General features: G+C 44.9%; 3 protein-coding genes across 9 annotated transcripts in view; all 3 read left to right on the top strand.

The window, feature by feature from the left end:
- The window catches only part of LOC144149214 (uncharacterized), a 268,987-nt gene that overhangs the window by 164,607 nt on the left and 91,176 nt on the right, over positions 1–13,204 (top strand). The window lies entirely within an intron of this gene.
- Positions 1–13,204, top strand: part of LOC144149209 (uncharacterized) — a 273,731-nt gene that overhangs the window by 95,164 nt on the left and 165,363 nt on the right. The gene's annotated exons all lie outside the window — the stretch shown is intronic.
- The window catches only part of LOC144149212 (uncharacterized), a 112,802-nt gene that overhangs the window by 32,110 nt on the left and 67,488 nt on the right, over positions 1–13,204 (top strand). For all 5 annotated transcript variants that reach the window (XR_013318233.1, XM_077680747.1, XM_077680748.1 and 2 more), the window contains exons 4-5: positions 4,568–4,786; positions 5,299–5,492. Coding sequence is in view for 4 of the 5 variants with exons in the window: in XM_077680747.1 (XP_077536873.1) it covers positions 4,568–4,786; positions 5,299–5,492 (413 nt within the window). In the remaining variant the exon portion in view is untranslated. The remainder of the gene's footprint in view (positions 1–4,567; positions 4,787–5,298; positions 5,493–13,204) is intronic.

A 13,204-nucleotide genomic window follows, 5' to 3' on the forward strand; every position in this document is an offset into this window, starting at 1 on the left:
AAAATCGCAGTCATGAGAAGCGGCGAAAATTATAATCTTAGCTTTGCGTTTCATTGATTCTGTTTATTCACGTCACTCTAGTGTACTCAGTTTGCTTAAAGGAGCCATGAAGACAAAATACAAGTTAGGTTTATTAGAAAGACTGCTTAGTCCCGATAACAATGATACCAATAACATCGCAATCTTCGAACAAATAACGGAGATATTAAAGAAAACGTGTGAAGCAGTCGCGGGGCCCCTAGCCAATTTCCCGCAACTTTTCTATGACGTCACGGAACCTTGTTTGTGCGATTGGCGGCCGCCTAACTGACCTGTCGCGACGACACATGACTGGACGTCTGTAATGGGGCCTCTAGTTTAATTTGACCGCATAACTTGAATGCTAACGTGCAGTTAACGCACTGAAAATTATGTTTTATTGTTGGCCTGTATGACGTCATTCTCGCTCAAAACACGTCACTGTGGCGGAAAATTTGAAGGTTTTGAAATACTTGCTTTTTTTTCGTTAAAAAACATCTTTTGTGGCTGTAATGGAGCTGAGTGAGATACTGAATCCTAGTTCTTTCAAATTAAACGAAGTTGTATTTTCTCTTCATGGCGCCTTTAATAGGACAAACCTCCAGAAACGTAAGCAACGCAGGGTCGTCTCTAGCCTAAATTTTCTTTACAACAGAAACTTAAAATTGTCGTGGGAATACTACCTCCACGGGCCTTTCAGACGTTCAGCGAGAAGACGTCATAGTAAGATAATTAGGCAGCCAATCAGCTTAATTACTATTCGAAAGTTCTCTTTGTTTCCTCGTTCAATTTCTTACTGGGAGAAGTTAACTGAACGAACAGTGAACTCGGTATCGTTAGAAGAATTTTCCCCACGTATTGGAAATATGTGTTCTGGTTGAATTGTCGTGTTTTAAAATTGGAATACATTACGAATGCATATCCTTGTTCGGACCCCTTTGCGTCTATTACATATTTATGTCTTTTACTTATTTTTGTTGGTCGTTTTTAAACTACGACAACGAATACTGATGTGTTTCTATGTTCACTCCTGCATGAGCCCGACCAGGCTGTAAAGTATCGATAAATAAATAAAAATATCTGCCCACTACTCACGTAGGAAAGGCATTAGTAGCCAATTCTCAGATTTCTGCACATGGTTTTGCCTTTTTTAAAGTCTCTCTTACAGACATCTTTGATCTATAGATCTCTCGAACCCGAAGACAAAGCTACGCTCCAAACAATGAGCATAAGCGCGGCTGATAAACAAATTTCAGCAGCACGTACGAACACCAACTGCAGAAAAATCCAATGCGTGCATTACTCAAGATATTGGGTATCTTTCTAGTACACTTTCGCCGCTACAAATTTTGTGTCAAGAGGGCAGTATCGGCCTAAGGCATTCGGAAACTTTTATCGGCCGGAAATATCGGTCGATTCCGGAAAATTTGGTGCATACAAGTTTTTAGTGCATGACCCGTTGCTTCTAAGCACATTTTGGGGAACAGTTTCGAAGACGGTAACGCACGTTTTCAGAAATTCAAATGGGTTGGAACGATGCGGGTTCAAATGAGAAGGGCGCTTTGGGAGCGGGTTACAACGGGAAGGGCGTTTTGGTAACGGGCTGAAACAGGAAGCGCCCAAACAGGAAGGTGGTTTCGGGAACGGCCGCACACGGGACGGGTCAAGCGGGAAGGGCGTTTCGGGAATGGGTTCTTCCGGGCTCCACCCTAGGCTACTGGGGCTTTTTTCTTTATTTCCAAACATGTTCAGTTGGTACAAACACAGCCAGCAGTAGACACACAAAAATTTGAACTACATGATAAAATTACTATACCGACTTTGAGGTATAGCGCTAGTGGTTCGAATATTTCCATCTGTGTTAGCTTTTCCACCTGTGACAGCCAGTCTGGTACATCAACTTGTGCCTTTACAACTTCAATTAAGGAGACCACGGCCTCTTGGAAATAGTCCCGACAGGACACGTATCTCAATGTTGGAGTACCGGACTGCCATCGGACACCTCCATATAGTGTGCAGGCCCAGTAGGATGAATAAATCCAATGGAATACCATCTTGCCTTTGAACGGACAAATACCGAATACCGTGAGCGTCAATTGGAACTTCTTTTTTCAGCGTTCGTTTCAGCACAACTGAGAAGAAAACACCGTCCAACAATAAATGAAAACATGTTCAATCGTTTCCGGTTTTTCGCACAAACAACAATGTTCCCCCAACGGCATAAAAGACCCTTTTCTTGCATGCATGTCTTGACAAGGAGAGTAGTTGTATGTAGTTTAAAGAACAGCCTTTTAACCGTCAGTGCAACTGGCATTCTTTTAACCCGTTTTAACACGTCCTGGTCCTGCAGAGTAAATGGTTCTATGCAAGGGAACTGGAAGGCAGTGTCACAAAGATCATCATACAGTTTTTCCCTAGATACTGCACTCAAATATTCCGATGAAAAACGCGCAACTAGAAAACGAAAAGGATCAACAACTTCTTTGAAGTAACCGCAGATACCTCCAAGCAAACACAATGTCGTAACTGTAAATTCAGGCAATACCCTGCCTAACCTAACTTGGCGAATGGTGCGCAAAAACGGGTCTTTTACATCTCGCAAGGAAAAAAAAAGAACGGTTCACCAACTGTCGCCACAATAAATTAGCTAACTCTAACTCCCCATCCCGTACCTGTAGGAAGAGATTTGTATGGCTCGTTGGCTCTCAGGATGAGCTCCAGATGAATACCCCGGAAATCCTATGCAACTTTTGAACATCTGCCTTCGAACAGTGGAGTACTTGTAACACGTATCACAGTTTGCTAACCATGAAAATGTTGCATACTGTCCACAAACAAAGATGGATAAATTGGTGCCCTTCCACCTTTGTTTTCTCTCGTGACTCCACTGGTTGTCTTCGCCAGTAAGGATCACTGGTGGAATAATACTCAAGGAGCCCGCCGAAGTACTTAACCGGCGTCGTTACCCACTTGATATTCTGAAATACCGCCCGTGCTGTGTTCCACTCTCCGTGCCCGATACCCAGGCACTTATCTCAGTGTACGGCACACCCGCTCAGTACGTAACAAAACCATTCCACTTTTTTTACGATGTCAGTTACGCTTTGATGGTCTGGGCAAGAAGCTGGCAATAACCGCGTATGCCAAAAACCGAACTTCCGCGGCATGAAGTTCAAATACCCTCACAGTTTTGCTTCGTATTATGCTTAAGCACAATGATTCAATGTATAGGCAGAATACGAGCGGAGAAAGAGGACAACCCTGCCTCACTGACGTTTGCACCTCTATACATTTTCCCAACACCTTGTTTACAAGTATTCTAGTCGTAAATTTGTTGTAAGCCATGCGCACACCTTCTAGAATGACAGATCTGATGTTATGTTCCAATACCATCATAAGCCCGTCATGCGGTACACGATAAAATGCTTTATCCAGATCGACTTGCAATTGCTACGCCTGTTCTCATCGCATCGGAACACTCAAGTACACTGCGAGCTTTATGAATGTTTGTACCAATAGATCTTCCTTTGATCCCACATGTTTGATAAGGCCCTACTACGATGGTAATAACACTCGGTAATCTGTAACTATAATTTTCAGTAATATTTCATATTCGACATTAGTTAAGCTTATATAGTCCGATAAGATATGACCTGACGGAGTTTGACGATGTCCTCGGTCTTGGATATTAAAATGGTGTGGGAAAGCTCACTTAACTCAAAAGCTTCTCGGTATACTACAGTTAATGCAGGGGATATCTTGTGTCTCAAATTCGTATAAAATGCAGAACTAGTGAGGCAGCCGGTCTGGAGTGACACCCTCGTGCAAAATGAGGCGCGCAATCCGTGTTGTCAACTCGGAGCTCTCAAAGTCCTGGACACGCCACCTGTCACTCGCCACCTTTTTGACGTCGCCGTAATCCGAGAATACCTTGCGTATGGTGTAGTTAGTGACGTTGAAGGCGACCCAATGCAGCTTCACCCGGAGCTCGTGCCTTACTGGGTCCACGACGAGGCAGGGGCGTCATTTCCCTCTGAGCGGCCCGCTTTCCAGCCGTTTTTTCTTCGCATCGTCCGTCCGAAAATTAGCGAGCCAAACGTGGGACATCTGGCAGGCCCGTATGCCACAAACTTCCTTTATCACTTGGGAATCTTCCAACGGCTGTCTGAAGTCGTCAATTCCGGTCGACCGGTGACATCGCAATGCAGAACGACCACGCGAGTCATCGCTACGATAATCCTTTGGCAACGAAAAACACGGTTCACCACGGCCGGCATCGGCCGTTGTCGCAGTGAGTACGGAGCTAACCATCACGTGTCCACTCCTACCGGCCGCCGGAAACAGAAATTTTAGGCTAATGGGGCTGAATTTCGAGGCTCGTTTAGCAGTTGCTGAAAGCAATAGAGGCAGTGTTGGAAGCGGACCAGTAGATCGCGGTAAAGGAAGTGGTGGGCCTGTAGCCACATGAGAATGGACTCTTGTGCCAGAAATGGAGGATATGGGGTGATTTTCGCCCTCTTACCCCTCTTCCCTGACTTTTTCTTTGCAGCCTCCTTTGGGGAGGACAACGGTTGTTCCCACAACAGAGGCCGCGGAGTTCATGGAGCAGGACAACAACCCCACGGATGAGTGGGCGGACAGCTGCCAATACGAGTGCGCTACGGACGGACCATCTGCTGCCAGCAAGAAGGTTGGCTTGTCGGAGGATTGCCCAAACAACGCCGCTGCAATGAAGCCGTCCACAGTGGACGAAAAGGAACAACAGAAAGTGAGGCACTGTACACGTCACAAATGCATTGGTCCCGGCAATGACAGGAATCAAATCCGGTCATGTCGAACCAGTCGGTGCGGTATAGTTGAACAATTCGATACACCTGAGTTCACGAACAACGAGCTTTTGTGAGGCGTTCTTTGTGCAATGGCTTGTTATCTACGATGGAGAAGAAAAACAATTGCATGCAGCCCTACGCAAAGAGCACTGTTACTTTGCGATTAGTGAGCGCAAGACAAATGCCTGCTGTTTAAGCAAAATACAGTAACCTGAAACCATAAAGAAGAGGTTTTCGTTCATATCTTTCAAAAAAACATCGTGTGGCGTGCACGTTGATCTCACGGGGTATCGAATCGACATGACTTCGGCGACTGCCGCAACAGAGCCCTGTATGCTGGTCTCGCGGCCGAAGCTGTGCTTGTTGTGGATGCGTCGCGCTTTGTGATGAAAGCAAATGGTTCCTAGCTTGCATAGCATGCTGAGTTTTGCTGCGTCGTCTTCTATCGCAGGGGTCGTCTTCTACAAGCCGGCCCTCAGACAGCCAAATTTTGAAACTCGGGGAAGCACACTTATTGCAGCAGCTATCGACACCTGGCTCTTCGCGGATGACGCCAACGGTGTCTCGAGAAGCGAGCGGCGGCGCGCAAACGCAGGCCACTTCAAAGCGGGAAATGACTGCAGAAGAAAGTCCAGGCTCGCCCACGTGCGTACAAAGTGCTCTCGAAATAATGCGTAGCCAGCACTAGCAGAAGTTCTAACTCGGTGGGCCGACGAATCAAGGCAAAGGCAAATTGGGTTCGTGATTTCGTGGGAAGCATTTGGCGATAAAAGGTGTGTTTGTTTTTTCTGGAAGGAAAGATAAAGTCACTAACAATTTGCACTTTCTTTTTTTCTTCACTGGTGTATCACATGCAGCTAATACAGGCGGCTGAGGTTAGGGAAGTAAACGGAAGCCCTTACCGATTTACACAGCTGCCTTTGGCACTTTATATTAGTCGAGCTGTTTCATGGGCTCTGCTGAAGCACCTGTGCTTGTGCACCTAATTATTGTTCACAATATATTCGCCTGAAAATTACTCGGGTGATTTTTGGCATGTCTAGGATCGAACCACCGTGTAAAGCAAATCGACGGCTCATAGAGCATCGAAGCCTTGCTTGGTAACAGCGCAAATAAAACAGGACACAAAAGGAAGAAGGAACGGACACAGCGCTGGGTCCGTTCCTTCTTCCTTTTGTGTCCTGTTTTATTTGCGCTGTTACCAAGCAAGACAATGTACCAACTCGCCCAGTCGTCTGTTTTGGCATCGAAGCCGCTTGTTCGCAACCGCGCATGCACTATTATATATTTTTTGTTGCAGAAGCACCTCTGCTATGAATACTGCCTGGAAAAACTTCAACGGCAAACGTTTTTTGCGAACAAACCAAACATCTGTACCCTCATTTATCTCAGGCGAAAATTGTTCTAAACAACTTTTTTTTTTAAATAATGAAGTTAGGAGGCTTAAATATTAACAGCTTATAAAGATTCGCCTTCTCTTCTCATATATGCAATGAGATTTCGAATTTGCAATTCTCGAATCTGATATATGCAATGAGATTTCGAATATGCAATGAGATTCCGGATAAAATTTTACACAGTGTGATGTGCAGAAAAATAGCTTTTTTGTGTGCAGACTATTTTTATAGTAAAAAATATTACCTAAAGTTTTAAAATAACCCAGGTGGTTACTTATGAACTGCAGAGTACACATGTCTACCTGAAAAAAAAAAATGTTTATGTCCGTTTCTTTCACCAGGAAAAGAATTGTCTGGTAGTGTGCCTTTTTTGCTTAATTTTTGTTTTATGGCCGTCAGAAATATCCAGTGATACAAATTGCATAATGTACAACATTTGTACAATCTACGTGTTATAATGAACATCCGTGCACAATTTTATTGCAATACGACAACTCTAAATGGGAAAACTATTGGGCACGAACTCAGAAAACGGGACAAAAACGGCAAACTGAGAAGAACTCAATTGAAACATTCTCTTTGGCAGAGTCAGAAATTCTTTCTCAAACATTAAACTCGTTGGGGGTATAGTCTGAAATGTCCACATTGACGTCCTAAAGCTAGAACTCTCCTGCCGCATAACCTGGACAGCCTATCGTGTCGGATGCCAACCACGCGTGCAACGAGTACCACTTTCACATTGATGGCGAAACTATCACGAGACCTTCCACTGCAGAGTTCCGGGTCGCGGCCTCCGCGACCGATGGCGGCAGCCTGATGCGACGAGTGAACAGAAACTCCTGTAGGGCCCGTTTTTGCATTTGGGTTCCAGTACGGATGCGAGGCCGTTGCGCTTGTTCGCGCCCTCAACTACGACGAGTTCGCACTTCCCGCATGTCGCGCACACGGCGCCGCACACAATTTCAGTCAGAGCATTGACTTCGCGCTTGCACCGCTTCCATTGTTGGCTGTCTCTACGCCTTGGAAGGTTGCCAGGTTGTTATGCGATGCGCTTACAAAGCCGATATCGTCGCTGATAAAATCAGCCCCGCCTGGTAGAGGCTGCTGTGCTGGCGTGGCCGTGGTCGTCGCAATCATGCGCCGCTTGCGCTTTCACTTGCACGGGTGGGACTTGCGGTGACAAAAGCCTCTCTTCTTCTCATCGTTCACGATAAACTTGCGACAAGAAAATCGAAAAGATAGCTCTAGGCTTATGCTATGTGCGAAGCTAGCGAACGCGACGATGCACACGGTTCACAAGTGGCGGCAGCCAATGGCGATCCCGAATTCGCGTCACGTGATTTAAATACCCAGTAGGAGGTCTCAAAACAGGCAGGAGGAAACTTTTTTAATTTTTTTACGCGGAGATACGAAGCTGACGAGCGCCTCGATTGAGAGAAGAATGTTTTTTCTACCTCTCAAGTCACCAAAATGGCGGCCAGCCAACTGCCCAGCGGCAATAACCATCAAAGATGGTCAAAATTCGGCTTGATTGTGAGATTTCGTGGGTCATCGCGAGTCATTCCGACACGTTTTTAGTAAGTTGTCTTTCGTATTTCGTTTTTATTTTTTCCCCAGTAAGAGAAGGATAGTTGATGACGCAAGTGAAAACCAAAAATCGACATATTAAAAAACTCGCGTTTCTTCGATCCGCGTGTCCCCATAGCTGCTAAACTTCTTTGCAGCAGTGCCTACTGCTCAGTGTTTGAAAGTCAGATGTGAACGTTGAAATACCAGACTACCATAGTTCTGCGGTAAAATGGAGGGATTTTAGAGTCATTATGGCCGCAAAACTTTTAACTCCTTGCGGTAAACCATGGCCTTGCTAAATGTGCGTACTACTGCATCATCTGCTGCTTTGTGGGCTATTGTCTTGTCTTTTTTTATAACATGCCAACCGCCATTTCACCCTCCCGTTTAATCCTGCTGTTGACTTTTTGATCGTGTTTCGGGTAATTTAATCCTTGGCACAAAAAAGGTTATTTTGCTGTCTTGATGCTGCTGTGTGGAATGCTTCGCCAGCATAACTTTCAAAGTGCTCGTGAAGGAAGAAAAAAACGGAAAGTTCTTGTTCACAACATGAACAGCTTTGTTTTGCTTAGCAAAAGGTATAGATGGCATTATCGCTTCTAGCCAAAGTACACTGATTGTAAACTGGTGATCAGGTCTTAGGCCATGAAGGTTTGTCATAATTTTTGTCCCGCATTAAACTTTTTTCACGAATCGCGTCACTGTCGGTGGCAAGTTGGAAACATTTTCCGGTACAATAGCGGCATGTTCTGATATTGCCAGATGTTTGTTACGAAGAAGCTTCGAAGTTTTCTACAAGTCTGTTAAGGGACATAAACAGCAAAAAGTGGTTGTGAAAATACAGTACGGGGAACGCCAATGTGTCTCTCATGGCAAAAGGTTGTTCTTATCTCAGAAAAGGCTGAAACTGTAAAAACCACTACCAAATCACCACCACGTAGGTCTTTCTCTGCTACAATGCGTGATATCACAAATTGTGAGTGGTGAAGAGAAACTGGTGAAGCTTGTCCAAGGGTTGTTGTTTTTTTATGGGGGGGGGGGGGTAAGCAAATGTATATGGGAACTCCTGCTGACGATACATTCTTAAAATACGAAAACGTGTTTCTAAGCAACGTTAAAGGAGTTTTCTAACTGCAGCTGGTCGTAAGCTGTATTTTTAGTTTTGATTTTGGCCTGCTGTTTCGCCTTGTTGTACAGGTGCAGTTGAAAGTTTCAAGTGGGTGACCACGAGACCTACAGTTATTAGACCTTTTGCCCCGTTCATATCTATCTATCTATACGCCTCGAGCTTCGCGATCGCTGCGCCGCCTGTCGCCGCTTCTCCGCGGCGTTGACGGGATGTGCGCTGAGTGGCTGACAGGGGCTCGTGCAGTGTTTTGGTTCTGTTTCGCTTCTTTTTGCCTTTCCGCGCCCTACAAAAACTTGTTATGGTGACGTCTATAAGTAAAGAGTACGTTTAGGTCACTTAAAAAGCAGCTGCGTCTTCGTAGAGCACGCGATCGCCTGCAAGAGCTACCTGGGGACGCGGTTTTGCGCGCATCGTCGCCGCTCTTCCGGGCGTCGGCGACGGTAGCAGCATATCACCCCTGTCACCTCCAAATACGTCAGGCACAAATAAATTGTACTGTCGCCTCGTTTAGACCTGATACTGGCACAGTGAGAGGTTGGCTTCATTTTGCAGTGTGGACAACGAATGCGGCTTCGTTTCGAATATATACGTCGCAGAAAAATGTGTTTCGGGGATGTGATTAGCCAATCCCGGACAATAGCTTATGCCTTTTATAAGAATATAAACCATGCGAAAATGTTAAGTATATTGGTTAAATATGTGCCCACACACGCCTTATAGCAAGAACCAAGGCAATCTAATATGAAACCACGGAAAAATACATGCTGTGCAAGTGCGGAAGAAACATAATAGCTCTAACGGAAATGAAAAAAAAAATACAGTGCAGCTTCTGACATGCTAAAGACGTTCGTCGAAACTTAAGCCAGGTAGGGTTCACCACACCAACGTACTATATGCGAAATGCACTGCTATTTCGCGAGACATAGGTGGGGGGGTAGGGGAGGGGGACGCTGTGTACAAATGCAGAGCGGAATCAAGCATTGAACATTTTAGTAATCACACACCCATAAATCTCGCCTTCACTGTCGTTTTATTTTTCGACTTCAACGAACAGCTGATCGTTCGGCGGTCGCATTTTTGGAAGTATATAGGGTAGGCAGTCCACAAGCGACGAAAGGTGCCGTTAGAAGAGTGTGGTATTAAATAAGGCCCTCTGATTTCAGTTTGTGCTTTATTCTTCAGGCTCCCTGTGCCATGTGACGATATTTCGAAGAAGAGTTTAGTCGCGGATGCCGATTATATTCTAAGCCCATCTGCGCGCTGCTTGCAGAGGATATATGTTGCGGATGAATGTTTGCTGGCGCTCACCTCACGACAAGGCGACTCTTTGTCGTGTGCTGATCACCGAGTATAATTCTGCATTATCCATCCTACTTACGTTGAATATTCCCGAAATTAACACACACTGGATTGTAAATGGTGGTGATCAATATCTGAGGTATATTATTGGCAAACGTAACTGGCGTGCTGTCAGGTATGAGCGTTCCGCTGAATATGTAAGCGCATAAAACTGATTTACACCCGTAGCATGAACATCTGAGGAACCGGTGGTTACGGAGACAGTGCTAGTAAATTCAGGGCAGTGTAACTACAATCAGGTTCATGCATACGCCGGTTCCGCGACGCTGGCCTGTGACACACACCTGACCGAATATACCACTAAGGTCGCGCCAGAAACATGTGCACTCTCGTAAACACACCCCATTTGCGAACAGAGTGTCTGCTCCACATAACCAGGGATTTCCAACGCCCGCAAACGCTAAATCTCAGTCGTGAACATGTCGCAAAAGCCGCGGCGGCAGTGGGGAGCTGGACGGAGACTCCCGCGACTGCTTTCGAAACGGGCCTCTAGGGGGATTTCAGTGGCGCCCCTACAGGCCGCGCTCGAGGCGTATATATATATATATATATATATATATATATATATATATATATATATATATATATATATATATATATATATATATATATATATATATATATATATATATATATATATATATATATATATATATAGAGAGAGAGAGAGAGAGAGAGAGAGAGAGAGAATAAGAATTGGCAGTCAAGAAAACCTCGGAAAGCAAGGGGGCATAGCGTTAGGCCATAGAAAGAGATGAAGAACTTTTTGAGTCTGAAAGACAGTGGTAATAAATGCCCGCCGGGTGGGATCCGAACCCACGACCTCCAGAATACAGGTCTGGTGCGATAACCACTACGCTACCGGCGGGGCTATTTCCCCACCACTTTCCCGGGTATGTATGTTAGGATATTTTTGTTTGCTGCACTTGGGGGTGGTATCCAGCGCCACTCGGACTACTGGGGGTGAAGGGGACCTTCTTTTTAATCCCCGGGCCGTGACTCGAGTGTCTACGACATGTCGAGAGTGGTCGACCAGCGTTGAACCCTCTTAAGCTACCTTTGGCACCAAGACTGCCAGAACAGAGGCCCTCGCTATGCAAGTAGCGAATCAGAAATGGGAAATGAGGGGCTCACTGAATAAAGACAGAATAAGGGTTGGCAGTCAAGAAAGAAAGTGGTGAAAAAATGACCACCCGGCGGGCATTTTTCCACCACTTTCTTTCTGACTCCAAAAATTCTTCATCTCTTTCTATGACCTAAGGCATTGCCCCCTTTGCTTTCCGAGGTTTTCTTGACTGCCAACACTTACTCTGTCTTTATTCAGTGAGCCCCTCATTTCCCATTTCTAATTCGCTATATATATATATATATATATATATATATATATATATATATATATATATATATATATATATATATATATATATATATATATATATATATATATATATATATATATATATATATATATATATATATATATATATATATATATATATAGTTCTTCTCAGTATGTTTACAAAAGGTATTCAGAACATTTGATTGGGAAAAAGGGGGCGTAAGGGTTAATGGAGAATACCTCAATAACGTCAGATTTACTGATGGCGCCTTGCTAAGTAACTCGGGGGACGAATTGCAAGCATGATTACCGCACTGGACAAACAGAGTAGAACCGTGCGCATGAAAATTAATATGCTGTAAACTAAAGTAAGGATCATTATCCTCGGGAGGGCACAGCGGTTTGAGATAGGTGGCGAGGCAGTGGAAGTAGTAAGCGAATATATCTACTTAGGCCAAGTAACGAGCCCGGTTCCCGACCATGAGGCGGAAATAATTAGAAGGAAAGGAATGGGGTGGAATGCCTTCTGCAGGCATTTTCAGATAATGAATGGAAGTTTACCATTGTCTCTGAAGAAGAAAGTGTATGACAGCTGCATCTTACCGGTAATCACCTACGGGGCAAAAACTTGGAGGCTCGCTAAAAGGATTTAAACTTAAATTAAGGAAGACTCAGCGAGCAATCGAACGGAAGATGATCGGTGTAACGTTGAGGGACAAGAAGAAAGCAGAGTTCGTGAACGAAGCATCGCGTGTTAAGGACATATTGGTGGAAATTAGTAGAAATAGTATATATACACATATGTATATTTGTCTGTATATAATAGCCATAGGTCTTAACTATCATGACAACCAATGTCATACGCTCGACTTGGCGATGATAGTCGAGAATCTGAACAGAATCGAGAAGGAAGACGTGCTGCGGGCTAATAACAATGCTGATCCAGTGTTTCTTGCTTTATTGGAAATTCAGCAATTAGGAGTGTTCTGCGCACCCCGTAGGTTTCATACTAGCGGGGGCGGGGATCAGACGTCAAAGATGTAGTCCTTATTGCCAGTGCTATTCGGCTACTTGACTGTGCTTTATAGTGCCGAATGAGGTGAATGTCATTTTTGTATGATACAGGAATTACGAAATCAAAGTCGAGAAAAAATCCGCCGTGATCGGTAGCAGGAATCGAACCCAGAACCTTCGCATAACGCGTGCGGTGCGCCACCAACCGCGCTATCCCTGTGGCGGATTTCCTCCTGACTTCAGCGGGGCTTATATTTAGGGAGGTTCAAAGACCACGTTTCAGGTGGCGAGCCGCTGAGATAACGCAAGACGCTCCGCATCTCCCGCGGTTGTCGAGGGGCGGCGCTAGTTGACGGCCTCTGAACCTCCATTTTTTCGTCACTTTCTTTCTGTCTTTCCAAATTCTTTATCTGTTTCAATGACCTACCACATTCTCCCCTTTGCTTTCGAAGGATTTCTTGACTGCCAACCCTTATTTCTGTCTTAATTCAACGAGCCCCTCATTTCCCTTTCTGATTCACTACATGCATAGCGAGGGCCTCTGTTCTGG

Source organism: Haemaphysalis longicornis, unplaced genomic scaffold (genome assembly GCF_048455015.1).
Source record: "Haemaphysalis longicornis isolate Haplotype H1 unplaced genomic scaffold, Haemaphysalis longicornis Haplotype H1 scaffold_8, whole genome shotgun sequence".
Lineage (NCBI taxonomy): Eukaryota > Metazoa > Arthropoda > Arachnida > Ixodida > Ixodidae > Haemaphysalis > Haemaphysalis longicornis.